Here is a 22,089-nt window from a genome sequence, read left to right on the forward strand (position 1 = left end):
CATTAAAGAAAAAAAATACGAATAATAATAATAATAATACAGGGATGTATGGGGTCCCTTAGTTACAAAAACTATACGTGGGAATATCGGGATAAAAAGTAGCGTACTTATGGTTATTCCAGACATACGGCTACATACATCCAAATTTCATGCCTCTAAGCCCAGCGGTTGTTATTTCGATTTTATTCCTAGTATCTCCCGTGGTAATATCGACCCGAATGGTCAAAAAGACGTCTACGTGTTTTTCTAGACATCCAGCTTCCTACATACCAAATTCATGACTCTAAGCCAGTGGTTATTATTTCAAGATTTTATCCTATCCGGGGGAATATCGGAATAAAAAGTAGCTATGTGTATTTCCAGAGGTCCAGCTACCTACATACTAAATTTCATGGCTCTAAGCCCTGCGGTTGTTATTTCAAGATTTTATCCCTAGGTTATCCCGTGGGAATATCGGGTCAAAAAGTCACCTATCTGTTATTCCAAACGTCCAACTACCTACATACCAAATTTCAATGACTCTAAGCCTAGAGTTTTATTTCGAGATTTTATCCCTATCCCGTGGGAATATCGGATAAAAATTAGCCTGTGTGTTATTCCAGAGGTCCAGCTACCTACATTCCAAAATCATCATGGCTCTAAACCCAGTGGTTGTTATTTCGAGATTTTATCTCTAGGTATCACGTGGGAATACGAGTCAAAAGTCCCTTACGTGTTATTCCAGACGTCCAGTTACTACATAACCAAATTCATGACTCTAAAGCCTAGAGGTGTTATTTCGAGATTTTAATCCCTATCCCGTGGGAATATCGGGATAAAAATTAGCCTGTGTGTTATTCCAGAGGTCCAGCTACCTACATACCAAAATTCATGGCTCACAACCCAGTGGTTGTTATTTCGAGATTTTATCCCTAGGTATCCCGTGGAAATATCGAGTCAAAAAGTCCCTTACGTGTTATTCCAGACGTCCAGTTACCTACATACCAAATTTCATGACTCTTAGCCCAGTGGTATTATTTCAAGATTTTATCCCTATCCCGGGGGAATATCGGAATAAAAAGTAGCCTATGGTGTTATCCAGAGGTCCACTACCTACATACTAAATTTCATGGCTCTAAAGCCCTGCGGTTGTTATTTCAAGATTTTATCCCTAGGTATCCCGTGGGAATATCGGTCAAAAAGTCACTATCTGTTATTCCAAACGTCCAACTACCTACATACCAAATTTCATGACTCTAAGCCCAGAGGTTGTTATTTCAAGATTTATCCCTATCCCGTGGGAATACCGGATAAAAAGTATCCTATGTTTTAATCCAGGTTATAAACTAACTTTTTCGCCAAATTTCATCCAAATCCGTCCAGCCGTTTTCAGCGTGAAAAGAGTAACAAACATACTCACTCACCACTCACTCACATACTCACTCACATCACAACTTTCGCATTTATAATATTAGTAGGATTATACCTATTACAAAATTAAGAGTTAGAAACTTGATATATGTAAACTGAAGAATACTTGTTGTTCTTGCTGTTGAATTAATGATGAAAACATTTTGTCATTTTGCTCTTGAAGGTTTATTGTCTATACAGCGCGTGAACAGTTAGATAATTTAATTAAAAGTTTGAATCACTGCTAATCTGACGCAACGCCAATAACTGAGCTCTTATAAATTCAATAAATAAACTAAATAATCTTAAATTACATATTATGCTAATACCCACATTCTAGACATATATCCTTGGCGCCCGCTTTCGTTATAGTCACGATTCACAGAATTCATTTCTATTATACTGTTCGGCAGGATGTGGCGTAGCACATAGGTTTCTCCCAGAATACTCTAGGACAGGCGAATTCTGGGTGGCGAAGGCATCAGCCCCACCAGTTCCTTGGTTGCAGCCGTTTCCGTGGGCAACCAGACCGTGGGCGGTTCCCTGATATCTGACAGGCTGATCGTCAGCGCTGCATCACCGTTTTATGGGTGAGTTTACGGAGATAACAGGAATAGAAGATCCAGAACGGTGTAGAACTAAGTAAGTTCCTTGAATCAGGGGTGACAAATTCCATACGTTTTGAGGCTGAGTTGCATGAAGTTACTTTTAACTTTAACCAATGCTAAAGTATTTGATAGCTGGTTTAGTTTTAACTCGGTGCAAGTCGGCACTGATAGTTATTTAGGTAAGTACCTTAATTCTAGTTAGCAATTAACTCGGAGTTACGTTATTAACACGGTACTCATAAGCTCGCCTAAGTGACTAAGATGGAAATGGAGAAAAAGACATCGGTCCTGAAAGAAAATTGCATTCGAGACAAATTATATTTTTGTGAGTGTAATCGTATCTGGCATACTTACCACAAAAATAGCAATTGTAACCTTGCTATAATTACTTAAGCGTCATCAAGTGTTTGCATGGTTTTATAAATACTGCAAAAAGGAAATGCATTAGCCATTAAAATGTTATCTTCTTAATGTCATTGTCACTGATATGCGTCATTCAAAATCTTTAGAAAAGAAAAATAATAAATAGTATTTATTTATCATACATTAATTTATTCATTATTCAGTAGTAGGACCTAAATAATCTGATTTACTGTCACGCGTATAAACCCGAGAGAATTGTCCAAATACTCTCGGTTTATACGTGTGACAGTAGGTAAATGACATTACTACTACTCCTCGAAAAAATAGCCGATTGTATCTTCGGAATTTACAAGTCTACCTACAAATACAAGTAGTAATATAAAGCATTTCTCAAAAATATCAGATACAAGTGTAAATCAAACTTCACTTCAGTTATTCTAATCAATATTTAAAGCTGCATGTGAGTCAGTTTTTATAGTAGGTAAGTATGGTGTGAATTCATAAAAATCAACACGCAAATTCCGCTAATATTATAAATGCGAAATTTTGTAAGTCCTGTTGTTTGTTACTTCATCACGTTGAAACCACTGAACGCGATTTTAGATAAAATTCGGAGAACACAAAAATTTGAGTCCCAGGGAAGGACACAGGATCATTTTTATTTTTATAGTTCCCTCATGATAATTGAATTCTTCATTCACGGAGTCGCGGGTAAACGGCTAGTAGGTATATATACTTAATTTATTAGTGGTTATTTATTAGTTAATGGTTTATCAATGTGTTTGCTACCTTTTTCATAAAATAGTAGATCATTTAAATATGTATTACTGTTTTTAATCAAGTCCATAAACAACTTACACGTTTGAGATCTTATAAATGTAATTTCTTAATTCATAATATTTATCCGTTTTAACGAAATATATAATATTAGTCTATAGAAACTCTTAACTATTTAGTGACAATAAGTTACAAATCACATACAACAGATATATACTTGTAAACGTCAACTATATAAACGCTTGTGGAAGTGAAACACTCGTGTAACCCCTCTTTTGTAACAATATACCTACATTTACGTGAAACATAAACTTATGAAAAATATTGAAATAAAAGCGTTACCATAGCTACACACTATAATACAAGGGTTGTACCGTTCGAGAAATAGGACCCTTGACGTCTTTTGCTGATATTATGATGATGATGAATTTCGAAAAACTGCAGATTTATGTTGGACAGGATTGGTTATTTTATAATCGCTCAATTATTGTTTTTTCTTTCCTTAAATAAAATTCTAAAACCGCAACGAAATGCGTTATCGTATCGTTTTTTAATTGCATTTGTAAATAGTTATTTTACGGACTAATCAATTCAAACGTTTACATTTATTGCGCGAAACTAAGATTGAGAATAAAGGTATCAACTGAGGGTGTCAAGATCATTAGGAATTATGTTTTTAGAAAGGCGCCTAATGAGATTAGCGTGTCACTGGGAGCACATGACCGCTGTGGGAATGGAAGCAATCCAGGTCTGAACGTCAGTGTCTCTGCTGTTCATATCCATCCAGGGTTCGCACCAGCCAGCAAGCATAACGACATTGCCCTGCTAAGGCTGAGGCATGTGGTACCATTCAGCCAGTTCATATCGCCAATATGCATGCCACACTATGGTTCGTAATAAATGTTCTTGATCTAGTCAAAGTCCAATTGATTTCACCATAGCCTCATATATTAGAGAACAATATCATTATTTCTATTCCATTACATAAAATTATACATAATCAATTTCCACACTGTATAAGTGGCTTATGCGTTCAAAAGCCCATGATTTTGAGCGCCTGAGCTGCCTTACTTAACCAATTTTGAATAAATTTTAATAATAGTTTCCTTGTGTAAGTCAAATACAGGACTCCAACGTTGCTTATAGTCAAGGTGGACAAGATGCTTAACAAATAATGGTTTTATCAATCTATCTAATTTTCAGGATAAACTGCACATGACTTAAATAATATTTTTGTTTCGTTTACTCGTTAGGCGTACCGGAATCCGGACAAGTGGCTTGGACGGTGGCGTGGAACCGCAATGCCTCCTGCACTCCAAGAGTGGTTACCCTACCCATACTGCCAACAACATCATGCTTAAAGGGGGTGAAAGAGCCTCACCTCTTTACCCCTGACAAAGCATGCCTGGGGCCATTGGGTGTTAAAAATGTTATTTGTCAGGTACATCCCACTTAAGACGAAACCAGTTTGTGTTTCCAGTGATGAGATGACATATGGATCAGAGACGTGGTGTTTCACTATAGGTCTTATTAATAGGCTCAGAGTTGCTCAGCGAGCTATGGAGAGACCGGCTCGAGGTTTCTCTACGCGATATATGTATATAGCAATGCCAGCAGGAAGGGAAGGGTTAAGGGGACTGTTGTGTTTCGGCGTGGAGAGAAAGGCAGCCGGTGAAATTACTGGCACTTGAGGTATCCCATCTTTGGCCTCTAGGTTGGCAACGCATCTGCAATACCCCTGGTGGCAGTGGTGATCTCTTACCATCAGGAGACCCACTTGCTCGTTTGCCTTCCAGTCGTATAAAAAAAATGTAAGTATTACGTATTTGTTGTTATTTCTGTGGATTTTTTTTTTATTTCTTCATTCTTTCTTTTCTTTCTATATAAAGTTCTTGAATGGAGATCGCGGATCGGCAAGCGCAGTGTAGGACATGCACCAACAAAATGGATGGATGACCTGGTTAAAGCTGCGGATTCAAGGTGGATGCAGGCCGCTTCCAACCGAAGCAAATGATAGTGTATGGGGGAGGCCAATGCCCAACGGTGGACGTACGGCTGGTGTGCACAAAACTCAACTCAATATGCACAAAACTATGTATTTCATCTACATTTTGTCGAAACCTACACACCATATAAAGTGGAATAACTCAGTCAGCAGGGCGTAAAGTTAACTAGATTGCCTATTTTCACGCCATACTTAATCAATTGCAAAGAATTTCGCAATTTGTTCAAAACTAACTCAGGTGATATGTGCACAGCCACGTGCAGAGTTGAAAAGAGGTTTCCCGTGGGTTTCCCACACGACAGTATATTGGCTTAAAAAGTCACTCTACAACAAATCAATCTACTACTTAACTGAAAATATTATTTACCTGCTCTTTTTTACGGTATTGTGGCAGTTACGATTTAAGTAGAACATGGGAAAATTTCGCCGAGCCACAGAATAGATAATAGTACAAGTACAGAAGGTTCTCTCTTTTGATGTTGACGAAAGCCGCCATTTTATATGCCTACGTAATTTTTATTAGCCAAAACACCATCATCACCAAGCAACATTGAACTCTAGTGCTGCGCGCGAAGGTCGTTATTATTCAGCACCAACGCTTTGGTTTAGAGTAGGGTTGTAAAGCAATAAAAATAATACTCACTGATACTTAAGAGTATTATTACAATAACTCACGACCATCTAACTACATTATATTGCCCCTGTCCAGTTCATATACAAAAGTACCTACACTTAAATAAAGTATTTCGTCCCCTTACAACCAGAATCGCTTATCTGCATGAAATGTAGTTTCGAGAAAAACGCATTTAAAGGTTTTGCATGCTCTAAAAACCTATAAAAACTAGTTATACTAAAAGCATCTCTGTGTTTATATTTAGATAATTTATCCCTTAATAGGATAGCGCTATGTTATTTTACTCTATACTCGCGCTGAGTAGCTTAAAATAGGCTTTTCTTCAAAAGGTAATGCAGATAAGCGATTTTGCCTGTAGACACGTTTTTTTTTATCTTCAAACTAGCAAGTTTACGCAGATATATTGGATAAACTATCATTTTAAGTTCAAAATTGAAGCATTTTTTCGCCGAATACAGTGTTAAAATGCTTACATGTTTATACATTAAGTTTTAGTTAAGTCTCAGCGCAAATAAGAGGTATTGGCTGTACACAAATCGATCGAATTTACCTCTTAAGCGCGCTTAATAGTGAAATATTTCTAAGATATTTTGACTCTAGGTTTTTTTTCTGTTTTTCTAGCTTATATTGCAATGTAGCATTATTCTGTTTTGTTTTTATCATTCAAAGACATATATATTGTATTTTTCGAAAGAGTTCCATCAATCTATTTCAACAAATAGGTACCAAATAGCCAAAAATATAAATAAATGAAAACTAGCGAGCTAGTCTTAAAGTATAGTATTATATTTCTAGTATATGTGATATATTACGTTATTCCTTTAATGTCATATGTGCTGCTTAATACATTTAATTATAGATCTTTGATCACATGCATACAAACAAAAACATATTTTATTCAAACATTTTAATAAAAAGGCACTTAGCGTCTCAAAGGCTCAAAGTAACCACTGAAACAGTCATGGAAAAAGAACCCATCAGCCTTCTTCTTCATCAAAACGATAACGAGCATGGATATTCAGGTTTCGATGAACTAAATAGAAAACATAGGTATAACCAGATCCAGCAGACCGTCGAAATGAACCGCGAGTGTCATTTTAGATACCTACTATTTACTACTTCGTATCGTAGGTACGTCGTATCAATGAATAGCTTATCACGGCATAAAACATTTACGGTTGTCACACATTTTCATTGTTCTTGTATAGGTAATATTTTATCAATTACGACATGTCGTCTGACTTTTTGAGTTGATACCAGGCCTGTAACTTTGCAAACCAACCGTCGAACAAGACAAGGCAACAGAAATTGAATCCAAACTCTGTTGAACCTCTTTCAGTAGAGGAATTTAAACTACCTGCATTAAAAAGCTATACACTAATCCACTGCAATAAGCGCAGCTAAAAAATTGAAGATTTAATTACTTTTTACAAAAAAATGTTATACCGGAGATTCACCATGGCTGGTTGCACTGGCCTGTGATGAAGACGTTATTGAGCGTGTGCGGACGTAGTCACAGCTGAGACAAGCAGTGATAAAAAATAACCTTAATGGTAATAATCATCAGTCTTCTTCTTCATCACTGCTTGTCTCAGCTGTGGCTACTCAAACCAGCCATGGATAATTAATATTACTAAGCCAAGAACAATGAAAATGTGTGACTACGTAAATGTTTATGCCGTGATAAGCTTTTCATTGATACGACGTACCTACGATACGAAGTAGTAAATAAGTAGGTTATCTAAATGACAATCACGGTTCATTCTGGCGGTCTGCTGGATCTAGTTATAATGTTTTTCTATTTAGTTTCATCGAAACCTGAATATCCATGCTCCTTATCGTCACCTGAAAGAAAAACACTGTTAAATTACGGAATCGCTGTTATACATAGATCTGTTCACTCACGAAGGCGCGCCCCTCCACAGCTAATTATTAATGTACACGAGTAAACCTCGTAAGTACTTACACATTGTCTTAGTCTTAGTGTGCGTGACTGACGGTACGCTTGCGACTGAAGCCATAAGGCAAGTTCGAGCTACGCACATAGACTTGTCGTACGGATACGTTTACAATTACAATTCTTATAGAATGTGGAGGGGCGGACTTTCGTTAGTGAACAGATCTATAATTACCTAAATAAGTTTTAACAAATTACTTATTCTATTCTTATTAATCGTGCTTTCAAGCGTGTCCGAACCGACTAAGCTAGCCTAGACAAAGTGCACACTAATTTACAATACAGCGCGAAACGTCTAAGCGATACTTAAGCGATTTTGGCTGTAGCGCTTCTTATGGTCGAAGCAAACATTGTTACAAGCAATATCGCCTATATTATATTTAGTTTGTTTTCGCTGTTGCAATAATTGAAATATAAAGTAATGCTGAACAGGCAAAACCTACTAACATTATTTTAGCACTTTTAGGCAGAAGTCAAATTGCATTTTATTGAAATCTTAACATTCCAAAATCGCTTGTTGACATTAAAATATTTTTTGCTGTTGTAAAATAAAAAAAATGCTGTTTAACCGACGCGTAGTTGTTTTTGGTTGTTGATTTTCTTAAAAATCGGCTTTAAGTGAGCTTAAGAAAAACGTAACTCGGGTTGGAGTATCGTACAGTAAAAACGGGTTTCAACGCATGTAGATCTTGGAAAGTACATTCTAACGATATATTTAACTCAGTTTTGCCCAAAAGTGACTTTAAGCGATTCTGGTTGTAAGGGGACGATTTGTAAATGGTACCTAAATACTTTATTATTGCATTGTTATCGTATCTACGTTTACACGCCAACTTTCAGCTCAACTCAATCTTATTCAAGAAAGTGGCTCTAATTTATTAACTTGCAAGATTTGATTACAGGCAGCTAACTGAATAAAAACTTGTGAAAAAAGCCAGCTACTATGCAATATTTATTGCAATTATCGTGAATCAGTTTCACAAAAATCACACAAGTACGTAGCGTTACGCGGCGCGACTAGTTCCAGCGAGAGATTGCGAGCGTGCGTACCGGGCGGAGCAGGGCGGAGCGCATAACCCGACTGAGTTACGCCACGCCGGCGTGGGGTGTTTTGATACTTACAGAATCGCACCTATATCGCGGAGTGCGCCGCGTCTGTCCGAGTACACAATACGGTATTTGACTATTTTTTATTTATTTTATAAATCAAAGCTTGACAATGGATGTTATCGAACAGAAAAACAACATTTTTAAGCTACCTTTATGTATAACAGAGTTATATAAAACTTTGAAATTAAGAGGCAGACAGAGAAAGTCTTACTTGCATTTTTTTTGCATTTTTTTTGTACAACATAGTATAGTTAGTTTGTTACTATTGATAAAGATTTTTTGTAATGGAAGAGTGGGGTCTCCTGACACAGGTATTTTATACTTACTAGGAGATTCCAACCTTTGTACCGTGAACCACGTACTTTTAACTTAATAAATATTTTTCTTTTTTTTTTCATTGCATGTGGCGTCACACACACGAAAGTAGCGCCATACTTGCTGGATAGAGAAAAGCGTTTTAGAAAGAGACAGATGTAAAGATTTTCAAAAAAACACTTTAAATCCAATTTTCAACCGAATTCATTTTTTTCTTAGCTAAACATTGTCGGCGTATCTAAATTTTTATACGGGATATGGCAAATTCAACAGTTGTCAAATACCACATTGCGTTGCTCTGGTTAATGTCTTCGATAAAACACTTGACACCAATTGTCAAGGCACTGGGTTCGAATACCATCCCCAGATACTCGTATATCATCGTGAGCCGAGAGAAGTCCATTGCTTGACATACTTCCACGACCTTTAATAGGTCATCACTCTACCTTATAGGGGGCCTATCTGCGCTGCGTCTATGTGTGCCATCTTGGTAGAATCATAAGCATATAGACTGTACATGTTTATAATATGTTCTAAGACCGGAGCTCTAGACCGACCGCTTATATTAAAGCAAGGGTCGACAACGCGCGGCCCGAGACCTATCTCCTTGCGGCCCGCGACTGTTTTGTTATATCACTTATAGTACTTACCTACAATAGGTAACTAGGTAGATACCTATCTATTAGGTACAAAGTTATCTTACAAGTGCTCATGTCTGCCGACCCCTGGATTAACGTATAGTTTACCTACCAGCGACCAAAACGTTGTAGGTAAGCGCCGGGAACTTTATAGCGCTTTAGGAGTTTCATTCAATTAGAACAGAGTGAGCATTCGAATCGCAAAACCGTAGTAAGTAACTACACATATCAATGGCAGACATAACTACTAATACCCACATTTTTACTGTTTTTATCAGGGTGATATTGGAGCTCCGGTGATGCAGCGTTATCTCACTTCTTCGTTCAGCCTGGCTGGAGTAGTGTCATCATCATCATGTGATGACATCACAAGCCCTCTGTACACCAGGGTCTTGGACCACGCTGCTTGGATCTACCGCTACAGTCACTCGGATTGTCAGTGCTTTTTAAAGCCTCGAAGTCACTTATAAATTATTTCTTAGATTACCGGTAGTTGTTTGTTACAGTCAGTCTGTACTGACCTTAAAAAGACAAAGCCAGTGCTTGCGTATAATAAGTCTTTTGAGTGTCTGAACAATTAATAAGTATTGCAAATAGTTCGTTTTTAATATGAACTTTTTTGCTGATTGCACTTGGATTCTGATTCAAACTGTAAGTCTGTAGTGTTGCAATTTATACATTATAAAAGATTTTGATTAGTGTAGTTACTTCATATTTATGAGGCGACTAGACACGGGAAGTAATCAAGAAGTAATACAAGCGGCAAACTAATCTGACAAACAAGTTCTGTTAAAAATACTCAATAACATGAATGATAAAAAAAGCCCTGGATTTGATAACATACGCGCCAGAGACATTAAATATATTTCTTCAGAAATTGCTCCAGTGCTAACCCATTTAATAAATACTTGTATTGAACGTAGAATATATCCAGATAATTTAAAAATTGGTGTAGTTAGGCCAATTCACAAGAAGGGTAGCTATGTGGACACGAACAATTACAGGCCAATCACAATATTATCCTGCATTGATAAAATAATTGAAAAATATATTGGACAACAAATTAACGAGTTTTTATCAGCAAATGGTGTAATTCATAACAAACAATTTGGTTTTCAGAGGAGTAAAAGCACGTCACAACTGCTATCATTATTTGCAGACGAAGTGAATAACCATTTAAATAATAAAAAACATGTACTTATAATTATGATAGACTTCAGCAAAGCATTTGACACCTTAAAGTATGATATATTATATAAAAAAAATGCAGCAAAATGGTATACAGGGTCCGACGCTGGAATGGTTCAAAGACTATCACTCGAACAGATTTAACACTGTAAATGTAGCTGGCGAATATAGCAACCTAATACCAACCGTACGCGGCACAGCGCAAGGTTCAATTTTAGGACCAACCGAGTACCTACTCTATGTTAATGATATGTGTAACCTATTCCGGCGTGGCTCTGTGTACCAGTTTGCTGACGACACATGCATTGTGTCAGCGCACAGAGATGCAGAAGTGGCACAGACTATAATGCAACAGGAATTCAATCTGATGTGTAAGTGGGCACACGACGTAGGTCTATCTATTAACTATCAGAAAACTAAGCTCATGCATGTACATTCTCCTTACCTGAAAACTAAATTTTATCCAAAAATTGTAGCACATGAACACCAATGTATGCACAAACAGCCCCCATATTGTAACTGTAATCCACTTGAATTAGTAGAACAACATACCTACCTGGGCCTCAAGATTGATCAAAGATTCAACTGGCGTCCTCATGTGAACCATGTGTGCAACAGGCTAAGAGCAATACTTTCAAAAATATCTGTACTTAAAAATAAACTACCCTACAATACGCTAAGATTGTTGTATCTATCTATGGCAGATTCAATAATAAGCTACGGTATCACGACCTATGGCAAAACATATAAAACTTACCTCCTAGACATCTATAATTTACAAATAAGAATTCTAAAAAATATTGTTCCTCTGAAAATTAAATATAAATATAAAGATAATTATGGTCAACTATTTCAATACTGCAAAGTGATGAATGTATTCAATAAAATAAAGCAAGCCATAATAAGTGAAAATATTGATAAAATAGGATTACTAGAAAAACAGCGTAACAGGCCAAATAACTTACGCCATATACCCAACCGCCCGCTATATCGGGTCCCCAAACAATGTAATGAATATGGCAGAAGAGTCTGGAAGTGCATCCTTCCCCAACTATTAAACAATTTACCGTTGACAATTGCAAAAAAACTTGAAAGTAATAACAGTAAACAAATTAAAAGCGCGATTAAAAGATATTTTATAAAAGATATATTTAAGAGGGAAGGGACGGATGTGCACTCAGACTTAGGTTATATGTAAGATAAAGCAAAAACTGCATGCATGAAAAATAATGAATTATATTATATAAGAAATTAAATATCTACTCGCATGTATACTTAGACTAATTACGCGTGAGCAACTCAGTCTTTCGCTAATCGAGGCCACGCAAAATCCTTAAAATTAGGATTAAGGACTCTCTAATTATTGTAAAATGCTTTTTGTTCTTTTGCTTGAAATAAACAGCTTAAATTTTAAATTTTTTTTTTTTTAATCGTGTTATCAAATAAAGCTATGTGAAACATCTTTCTGATTTTGCTTTCCATTTCTAGAAAAGAAATTAATCGATAAGCAATCGGATCCTTGCCATTCTCGGCGCAAAAGTGCCTATATCTCTTGTGGTATTTCCACGTTGGACAACTATGGATAGCCTTTGCACCAGAAATGACTCGGAGCAGAGGCAAAGAAAATAATGTTTTAAAGATAATTATAATTTATTGTGATTATAACCTATATCGGTTTTACCTATACTTAATTATATTTTACTAAAACAAAATGAGAAGATCTTAAAACTAACACGCCTGAGCTCTTCTGTTGTTGAAACTGCTATTATTCTTGAAGACGTCTTTTTCGTGGAACAAGGGAAGTCCGTGGTCTTTTAGCGTTGCTCCTGGTGGCGGGTATGTGACATTATATAGGGGGTTGAAAGGATGCAAAATGCCTGGGGCGGTAACTGAAGATTTAGCTTCATCGTTACCGAGCTCGTAGTGGGTGCCATCTCCGGTTCGGACGACTCGCTTTGAGATCTGAAATTACATATTTAAAAATATTACATCAAATTTCCTATAGATACTAAGGCGACCGGGCTTCGATCGAGCTAAAACTCGAAAACGCGCGAATATATTGTATCCGTGAACTTGAGCACTTATGGCGTAGAATTTGAATATTTTTTATCGATACCTATATCGATATTCTTCCAATAAAGTTTTGTACTAAAATTTGTAGCTGCTTTTCTCCGATTTAAAGATTTGAGAAAATAAAAGTAAAATAACTTAACATTGAGAATTTAATGATCTTAAGTAAATAAAATAATAACTATTTGCTTACAAACAAAAATTCAGTGTTTTGTTTTTAGGTTTCCGTACCCAAATGGTGCCAAACGGGACCCCTATACTAAGCCTTATTTGTCTGTCTGTGCGTCTGTCGCAGATCTGTATCGTATAATCGTGTAAAGTCAATTTAGCGATAATTTTCATACGTTTCGTTCGAGTCATTTTTAATATTGAGATAACAATTGGACTATTGCGCCACGCTATCTAAAAATACCATTCAGTGTTCATTAAAGCTAGTAGGTACGTATCTTGTTTATGTTTTATTCATAGCTTACTATTTACACTCTTGACATACGAATATAGGTACCTACCTAACTGTCTAGTGTAAAGTTAACGACGAGTGACAAGAGTGGGAATGACAGATATTTGCTGGCAATTTTTTTAAATTTAGAAATGTTTATGAAGTTTCTAGTACCTACTTTACTGCAACAGCCCTTAAGTTTTATTTGTACTGTGTACCTTACCTATATGACGATACCGGATATACGGGGATACCGGGGATACGGTACCTATGGTTATCGACAACTCATATTTAGCAGTGAGGGCAACTCTAAAACTCACACACACATTTACAAATTTACACAGACAGGCCCATCTCACTTTCGGTCACGCTGTCAAGCAAGGTCAGTTCGTCTAGTAATATTATGTTTATGGTTGAGAGGCTATGAAAGGTTGAGAGAAGGTTTTAAGTGCCAAGCAGACTATATTATTAAACATTAAATGAAGTTGTCACTTATTCAGTTGTGTAAAATAATACTGAGGCAAAGTACCAGATTGTACCTACCAGGAAACCAGGAATGTACCAGAACTTACCATTTCTGGAGAAGCAGTTTTCAAATCGTATGCTAAGCCGATATCTTCAAAAAATTTGATGATTTTAGCTGACTGGTTGAACAAAGTAGATAATTCAGCCGCTTTGTAGTCCCAAGGGAATGTGTGGTGATAGTTGTGCCAACCTTCGCCTAAGCTGATGAATGAGACAAACCACGATTCTACGGGTTGTAAGTTTCTGAAAAAGTACAGGAAGCGTTAGCAGTCACTGAAAAACTATCTCTATTTCTATCAAACCTATGTACGTACACCTGTGTGGTAATTATATCTATAATCTATCATTCAATTGCTAGATAGATAGAGTATAGATATACTGATATTATAAAGAGGAAAAACTACTGGACCGATTTTAAAGATTCTTTCACTATTAGAAAGACGATCGAGACGTATTTTGTAACTGAAAACTTACACTAGGGGTACTGGGGCCGTATTGCCCAACGTTTCTTACGCTCACGATAGCCAAACAATAGCAATTGAATGACAGATTTCGCATACAAAAACTGTCATTAAATTGCGATCGCCAGCGTCAGAAACGTTAAGCAATACGGCCTCTAAACTATAAATAAATAAATATCATGGGACACTTGACACTGACACCAGTTGACCTAGTCCCAAACTAAGCAAAGCTTTGTACTATGGATATTAGACAACGGATAAACATACTAATAAATAGATAAATATATATTAAACATCCAAGACCCGAGAACAAACACAAACTGTGTTAGTAATTTGTCGGTTTGCTATTGTTGTTGTTCTTTATGCAGAAAAAGAACTATTTTTAAATAATTACTAAGTCTAATCCTACTACCCTTGCCAGATATTTTCTCTTTAGGTTCTGAATTCTACCGTAAATAGATAGTTTAAGTCTGACAGTACAAAGAAAAGTCGGAGCATAGGTCAAGTTTTGAAAAGTACCTAATCAATGTGATCCATTTTACTTAATATATGTATAATATTGTGATAAACTTACTGGTCGTAGGGTCTAGTGCCATAAAGGTGGGCAGCACTGTTGACAAGCCATGTTCCATTCAGCTGTAATACGTACCGGAAGAAGTACGCAACCAAAAGAGAGTTCCACCAGGACTCCCCATAATAATGAACTGGGACCCACACAGGGATAAAAATAGCAAACACAATATAAAGTACGTAGTAGTATCTGAAATTGTAATATAAGAAGGGGAAAAAATTATTTATAAACAAACAAATAATATATACAATAATTAACAGAAATAAATAAAAAAATAACTAAAACTAACCTACTCTAATCCTAAAAATCTATATTTACAAATTTCACCCAAGTCGTTGATATTGGGCAGGGTGCCCATAAGGCTGGCTACGTTTCCTCGTTGTATGAGTATGGCAATGCCAATACGTTGACCGAGAAAAGAGCCAGCCCTATGGTCACCAAGAAGTAATTAACGGTAAGTTTTATGTTAGACATATTTGGTTTGAGATTCACAACGACTTTAAATGAAAAATATAAATGTAATTAATCGTTTGTTGTAGTTGATTTTAAATAATAAATAACGATGAACTGTAAGTAACTGATATTAAATAAAACTGCAAAAGCTGCCAAAATACCAAAAAAATCGCACGTAAGTCTTCTTGCGTCATCTCGTGTAATATTTTCGATTAAAATGTAGCACGAATACCTACCGTACAGCGAAATATTTCCTGTGTTTTATCTTTGGTCCTTTAATAAGTGCATGTTTATCTTAAGTGTAGCAATAAAAAGTAGCCTTTCCATAATCGATTCGATACGGCTGAATAAGTTTCAGCTTGTTCAATATACTTACTTCTTTTGAAACATGACCATCCAATCAGCTTTCAGGTCGCTCATATCAATCTTCTTTCCTAGTTCAATAACGTAAGGATGTTTCTTGCTCATGAGCCAACCTATGTGGCAGAAGAAGAAACCTCGCTTAGAATTGTGAGGGTCACCATCTGTGTCGGAGTAGCGGTGGTGTAAGCGATGGTCACGGACCCAAATGAACATGGAGTTCTGAAAATGAAAAACACGATAAATCAAGTATTGGTAAAATTGGGCATTTTCGCTTTAAATGCGCCCTTTAATTTTTTGTTTCAGAATTAGGAAATTCTGAGTTTTTCTTACTCAGAATCGCGAGCACTGTTGATTTTGGGGAAGAAAAAAAGTGTCCATATTTTTTGTCAGTTTTGCGACTTTTTTATGCGGTTTATAAAATGTCGTTACAAAATGGACAAATAAAATTGTGTGGAAAATTTGAAGACATTTTTTTTTCTTACTCAAAATTAACTGTGCTTGTGATTCTGAGTAAGAAGACCTCAGAATTAAGTTATTCTGAAAAAAAAAAGGTTAATTTAAAGCAAAAGTTACCAACTTTTGCATATCCGAGAGGATATTTTAAAGAAACTGGGATTCATCAGGTATTTGTATTCAACTGGTATTCATTCCTATCACAGGTTCATAGAGATGCGTATGAAAATTCTCCTGTAGAAAAGCCCACAAGATGGAGTAACAATTTGATCATTGAATACCGGACGATGAAGGCAATTACCCTATGATAATTAGCATTGATCGACTTACCTGCCCAGCAGCTGTATGTAGTAAAAGTAACGCTGCTTTAAGAAATGGTGTGGCCTTAAATGATTTGTGGGCATAAAGTCTGTGAGCACCTATAGTTACGCCTTCCGCAAAAAAAACTAAATGAATGACAACTGTAATAGTAAGAAATTAAGTTATTTTTAAAATATCCACCATATTTAATCTTAAAATAAATAAAAAACCCTGATACTAATCTGTAAAAATGAAATTTTAACTTTAATATATTGTTTTGTATATTTCCTTAAACAATGAAAATAAATAAATACTACGTTAAAGGTACGGCAATTTAATAAGTTAATTTAATATTGGCTTATTTTTTTCAAAAGATAACTTAGAAAACTTACTCCATAACATCGTTTTAAAGCACACTCCTCCGGTAACCATAACGCCTAAACCCCACAATGCAAAGAGGTGTAGTATCAAAAACCCAATAGCGTTTTTCCATACGATTTCATGGTGGTATGAATAATCAGTTCCAATAGTTTTTACTAGTTGAAGAGGCTTCTCAGTTTCTTTAGCATCCTTGTCGGTAGGATGTCTGTTAAGATACTTCATTACTCTACTAACTGTTTCAAAATCCGTTTCAGTAGAATAAGAATCGGATGCTGTCATTTTGAGTACATACAATTATATTGTTGGAAAAAGTCACAGTTTAGGAGTTTCTTCTCGTTTTTTTTACGAACGCTGTTTCTTGTGTATTATTCAAAGATGACAATCGTATGATATCTATTCAGTTTAGGGAGGCGTATATAAATGTAATAAATTGCGCAACAGAGGAACTTGAACTCGTTTGGTAAGGTTCAGTATAACAAAAGGCTATTGTCGCCACGATTATATCCTAGGCCATTACACCATTACCTAACGTACCTACATAGACAGGGCAGCGACACTTGCCCTGGTTGAACAATGCATCAACTCTATGTATTCTCATTATAGTATGCAAGTGATTAAGATTGCGACTCATACCTGTTTACTCCTAGTCAGGCCATCTGTGTTCAGCTCCGTGGCCTTAGTCTGCTTCGCTATACTTGATTCACCACCTGTTGGAGTAGATAAAGTATGACTCCACTGCATGGAGCCCTAATAGGTGTCTTAGGTTTACCTAGTGAACTTATATGGTTATCATCATCAGTTAAGTTATGTACAATTATGTAGATACAAACATATGCTTTCTTTCTAGCGATATATGTGCTTATATCGGCACTCTCGGAGCCTGTATATTAAACATCCAGTGGGATCGCCGCAGGTCACCCACTGTGCTCATACTGCAAGGCAGACTGTGGAGCAGCTCCCCCCTCATATCCACAGGGACCATGAAGAGTTAGTCTAACATGGGAATCGCTTTCATATTCTGAGACCTCAGTCTCGGCGCCAGGTGGACAAGCCACTAACTACTCACATTAGGAGTCAAAGCATTGGTCACACAGACCACAATTATCAAGATATCTGTCTCTATCGGACATTTGGTTATTACAGGTTAATGTAGGTATATGATAAATCTAAGGCACCCATAATGCTACTTGGCACTTGGTATACTTATTATAGTACTTAGCTTTCATAGCTGCGTCGCCCGCGATCAGGGGTATGACAGCTTAGTTCAGAAAAGTCCGCCTGAGCGCTAGTGTCGCTCCGGTAGCCGCCATCTTATGACGTATAACTACCGGTCCCCCCCCCCAACCCTACCCAGCCCAGCCCGCCATTGCGTTAAGTAGCCGGCTGAAGATAACTTGTGTATGTCCTCGCGATTTCGCTTGAGTTGATATCCAAGATTATTCTCCCCCGTTACTTAGAGCAATAGGCATTGTTACGTTAGCAGTACGTTGCTACCCATTCGACATGAGACCTTTGAAGTGCTGTGTTAGTGGCTGCGGCGCAACAAGTGAAACGCACCGGCTTTTTAGTTTTCCGAAGAACGATTCTCTGAGAAATCGTTGGTTGTCCTACCTGGTGCCAACAACTTCTACTCTCCTGGGACTCTCGAAAGAGCAGTTACGGAGCCGACGCGTTTGTGAACGACATTTTGATAAACATCAATTTGATCATGAAGGCCGAAGACTTCGGTATTCCTACCCGTGCTTGTTCACTGATGATGAAATAGCACACGGTGAACCACTTCGTACGTCTGGATCAGGTGAGATATAAATTTATTTTATTAACACTGTTTTGAAGCATTTTAAAACAATCTCATTGGATTTCTTATCAGATTGTCTTGAAATGTTGAACAAGCGTGTTACACTAGACTTTTTTCAACGATTCCACCTTAAATTCTGCATGTGACTAAAATAAAAGGTTACACATGTCAAAGGCAAACACCAGTATTGGGTTTCCCAACAAAATGTTGCTCCAAGTACCTCTAGCTACTATAATTATTTTTGATATTTTGCCTTCCAATGGATGATAAACAGTTTAATATAATTGATAATATACAGTATAGGTAAAAAAACTCGATTTAGCTTGTTCAACATGTACCTATGATATCATACTATGTATTCTAAAAATAGCAAAAAAGCAATTAAAGCAATATCTTCACAATAAAAACACTTAAAAGTACATATAGTCAAATTTTATGCTACTTTAGTTCACCTTTTGGTTTTTTAATTTGCATCCTGTTTGTATCATGGATTTAAACATATTTCTAGCAATTTCGCAGTGTTGTGCAAAATAGGTATAAAACAATCGGTCAAGTGCGAGTGCGAGCGCCTCGCGTATGAAGGGTTCCGCACCTCCGTACAATGTTTTAAAAACAAATAGTTAAGTAATAATTTTCTATAAAAAATTCTAATACAAGCTTTTTTGCTGGCGGTACTTTTTGCCCCTGGTTACCAAAGTAGGTAGTCGTCAAGACGAATCAAATGAGACCAAAATCGATGCAGTTGTGTTGTTTTATTACAGAGTTCCTATGGCCAATATCTAACTTCATCATCAGATCAGCTCTACGTCATAATAATAATATTGCATTGTCATCGGATTTATACATGCATTTAAAAATTTCAGCTCAATCGGTTGAAGATATTGACTTCAAATTTAAGTTAAAATATTAATTGCACCCGAACAAACATAACTAGTTACATTACATTACAAGTTAATAAAAACATATCACCAAAATGTTAGCACTAGCACAAGAATTTTGAATAAAGAACAATTTTAAATTCTCATCCTCTTTGGCTGTCGCCCTGTCGCTTCAGACTCTTGCCATGCACCGTAGCAGATTAAAAAATTAGCTGTCAGTTTGGATCATTCGCGGGAAATTCAGTGGACTTTGTATGTTGTGTAATTAAATAATAAGAAACTCGACTAGTGTGAATAAATTTTAAACTGTATTATAAACCTTGTAAAAAGTGTTAAATACTTAGTATGACTTTTTAGTGTAAAAAACAATAGGTAAACATAGTGATTATACGGTGTGGCTTTGGCGAGGGCTTTATCAAAGTTAGCTTCATTGAGGTTTGTGGTTCATAAATTGGTTAATTAATTTTGCACAAAAACGAATAAACCACACAATCAGACAGTCACTATATTATATTATCGAAGCTTTTATAAAACATCACTAAAATCGCAAACTTAAAAGGTAAATATTCAACCGAAATAGCTAGTCGTTGCTAAGCGACTCGGTCGCCATAGCAACGGCTAATAACGTCTAGCAACCAAAAAACGCTGAAAAAAACACGTTTCTTGTATGACGACCCCCTTTTGTAACTTTACTTTATTTTTAGTATTTGTTGTTATAGCGGCCACAGTAATACATAATCTGTGAAAATTTCAAGTGCCTAACTTTTACGGCTTAAGAGATAGAGCCCTGTGACAGACAGACAGCGGAGTCTCAGTAATAGGGTCCTGTTGGCACCCTTTGGGTACGGAACCCTAAAAAGATTGAAAATAGATTTTATTCAAGATCAATAAAATTACACCTTAGACCTGACAACTTTAGGCGCTCCTGGTATGTAGGCATGACAACATTCCAAGGGTTAAAGTGTCCGAAGAAGGCCTATGTCCAACAGTGGCTGATATGATAGTGATGACAAAAACTGCATTCTGTTTTGAGTGGTCCACATAAAGAACTCATTTGCCATGACGCAATCCACAAGATATGAAAATACATTTATCCACAACACAAGACACAACAATAGTAAGTACAAGTAGACAACACTAAAAATAGCAGGTATGTGTCATTGCAGTAGTAAATCAGACACTAGCTTACCATTATGCTGAAGCGTTTGATGACCGTATGGCTAAGTGGTTAGAGAACCTGACTATAAAGCTTGAGGTCTGGGGCTCGATTTCCGGCCGGGGCAGATATTTGTATGATTAATACAAATGTTTGTTCTTAGGTCTTGGACATTTAAGTATGTATTTATGTAAACTCTTTATTGTACAAAAGAAAATTAACAAATTAGAATTGACAAACTTTAATATACTTGTACAAATGTGGACTTATCCCTTTAAGGGATCTCTACCAGTCGTCAACCTTTGAGTGGATGAGAGGAGAGGAGCAATACGTTAGGGTCCGACAAAGAGTGAGTTTAAGAGTTAAAATAGTGGAAGCTACTATACAGTGCTTTAAACAATATAATACATAAACTACAATATAAATAAATAAACTACTATAAATATGACCATAATACATATAATATATAATATTAAACAAAGGAATGTTCTCAAATATTTAAGGAGAAGGTGTAAGCCACATTCTTCTCAAGCCTTCCCTAAAAGATCCCACGGTGGGAGATTGCCTGATTGCATTGATTGTTTTTGATTGATGTATTTATCTATATAAGTATGTTTATCCGTTCCCTAGTATCCATAGTACAAGCTTTGCTTAGTTTGGGACTAGGTCAATTGGTATCAAGTGTCCCATAATATTTAAATTAATAAACACTCCAGCGCTGATTTTCGCCAGCACCATTGGTGACCCCCGAACTGCTACAAATACAGAGATTTTCATTTAGTTGTTAGGCTGCCTAAGATTAAATTCATCAATGACTTGGGTCATTTTTTATTATATTATAGTAGGTATTGTATTTATTTATTTGCCAGAATTATGGTATATGAAGATGACAGTACAATAAATCATAAATACAGAGCAGCACAATTCATCATTACATAGGCATGCAAAAATTAAGATCATAAATTACATTAACTTAAGTAAATACAATATGTTCATGTCAGCTTTACATTAGTTACTATGTCATAACTTCCTTAATACTATAAAAACATTTTTCTTTTAGCCAGGATTTAAATTTAAACAGATACCGCAGGAACACATATGCCGCCGCCGCCGCGAAGCAGCAGTGCTTGCACTGTTGTGTTTCGGCGTGGAGAGTAAGACAGCCGGTGAAATTACTGGCACGTGAGGTATCCCATCTTAGGCCTCTAGGTTGGCAACGCGTCTGCAATACCCCTGGTGTTGCAGATGTTTATGGGC

The 22,089-nt window shown here is 36.4% G+C and overlaps 2 protein-coding genes across 3 annotated transcripts; one reads left to right on the forward strand and one right to left on the reverse strand.

Annotated features, from left to right (window-relative positions):
- Positions 1 to 1,905: 1,905 nt before the first annotated feature.
- On the forward strand, positions 1,906 to 12,571 carry LOC141434130 (tryptase-like). Its single transcript, XM_074096419.1, has 4 exons — positions 1,906 to 1,979; positions 3,818 to 4,026; positions 4,391 to 4,578; positions 10,075 to 12,571. Exons 2-4 carry the CDS (start codon positions 4,014 to 4,016, stop codon positions 10,264 to 10,266), a joined length of 393 nt encoding a protein of 130 aa, XP_073952520.1. The 5' UTR covers positions 1,906 to 1,979; positions 3,818 to 4,013; the 3' UTR covers positions 10,267 to 12,571.
- A 63-nt stretch (positions 12,572 to 12,634) lies between these two features.
- On the reverse strand, positions 12,635 to 17,844 carry LOC141434123 (acyl-CoA Delta-9 desaturase-like). Of its 2 annotated transcripts, XM_074096412.1 has the most exons (6): positions 17,012 to 17,382; positions 16,650 to 16,780; positions 15,880 to 16,085; positions 15,054 to 15,239; positions 14,066 to 14,261; positions 12,635 to 12,946 (listed from the first exon to the last, which is right to left on the reverse strand). In XM_074096412.1, exons 1-6 carry the CDS (start codon positions 17,277 to 17,279, stop codon positions 12,713 to 12,715), a joined length of 1,221 nt encoding a protein of 406 aa, XP_073952513.1. In that variant the 5' UTR covers positions 17,280 to 17,382; the 3' UTR covers positions 12,635 to 12,712. The 2 variants fall into 2 exon arrangements, with proteins under 2 accessions (XP_073952513.1, XP_073952514.1); XM_074096413.1 differs by lacking the exons at positions 16,650 to 16,780; positions 17,012 to 17,382 and adding an exon at positions 17,634 to 17,844.
- Positions 17,845 to 22,089: the final 4,245 nt, after the last annotated feature.

Source organism: Choristoneura fumiferana, chromosome 13 (genome assembly GCF_025370935.1).
Source record: "Choristoneura fumiferana chromosome 13, NRCan_CFum_1, whole genome shotgun sequence".
NCBI classification, from domain to species: Eukaryota; Metazoa; Arthropoda; class Insecta; order Lepidoptera; family Tortricidae; genus Choristoneura; species Choristoneura fumiferana.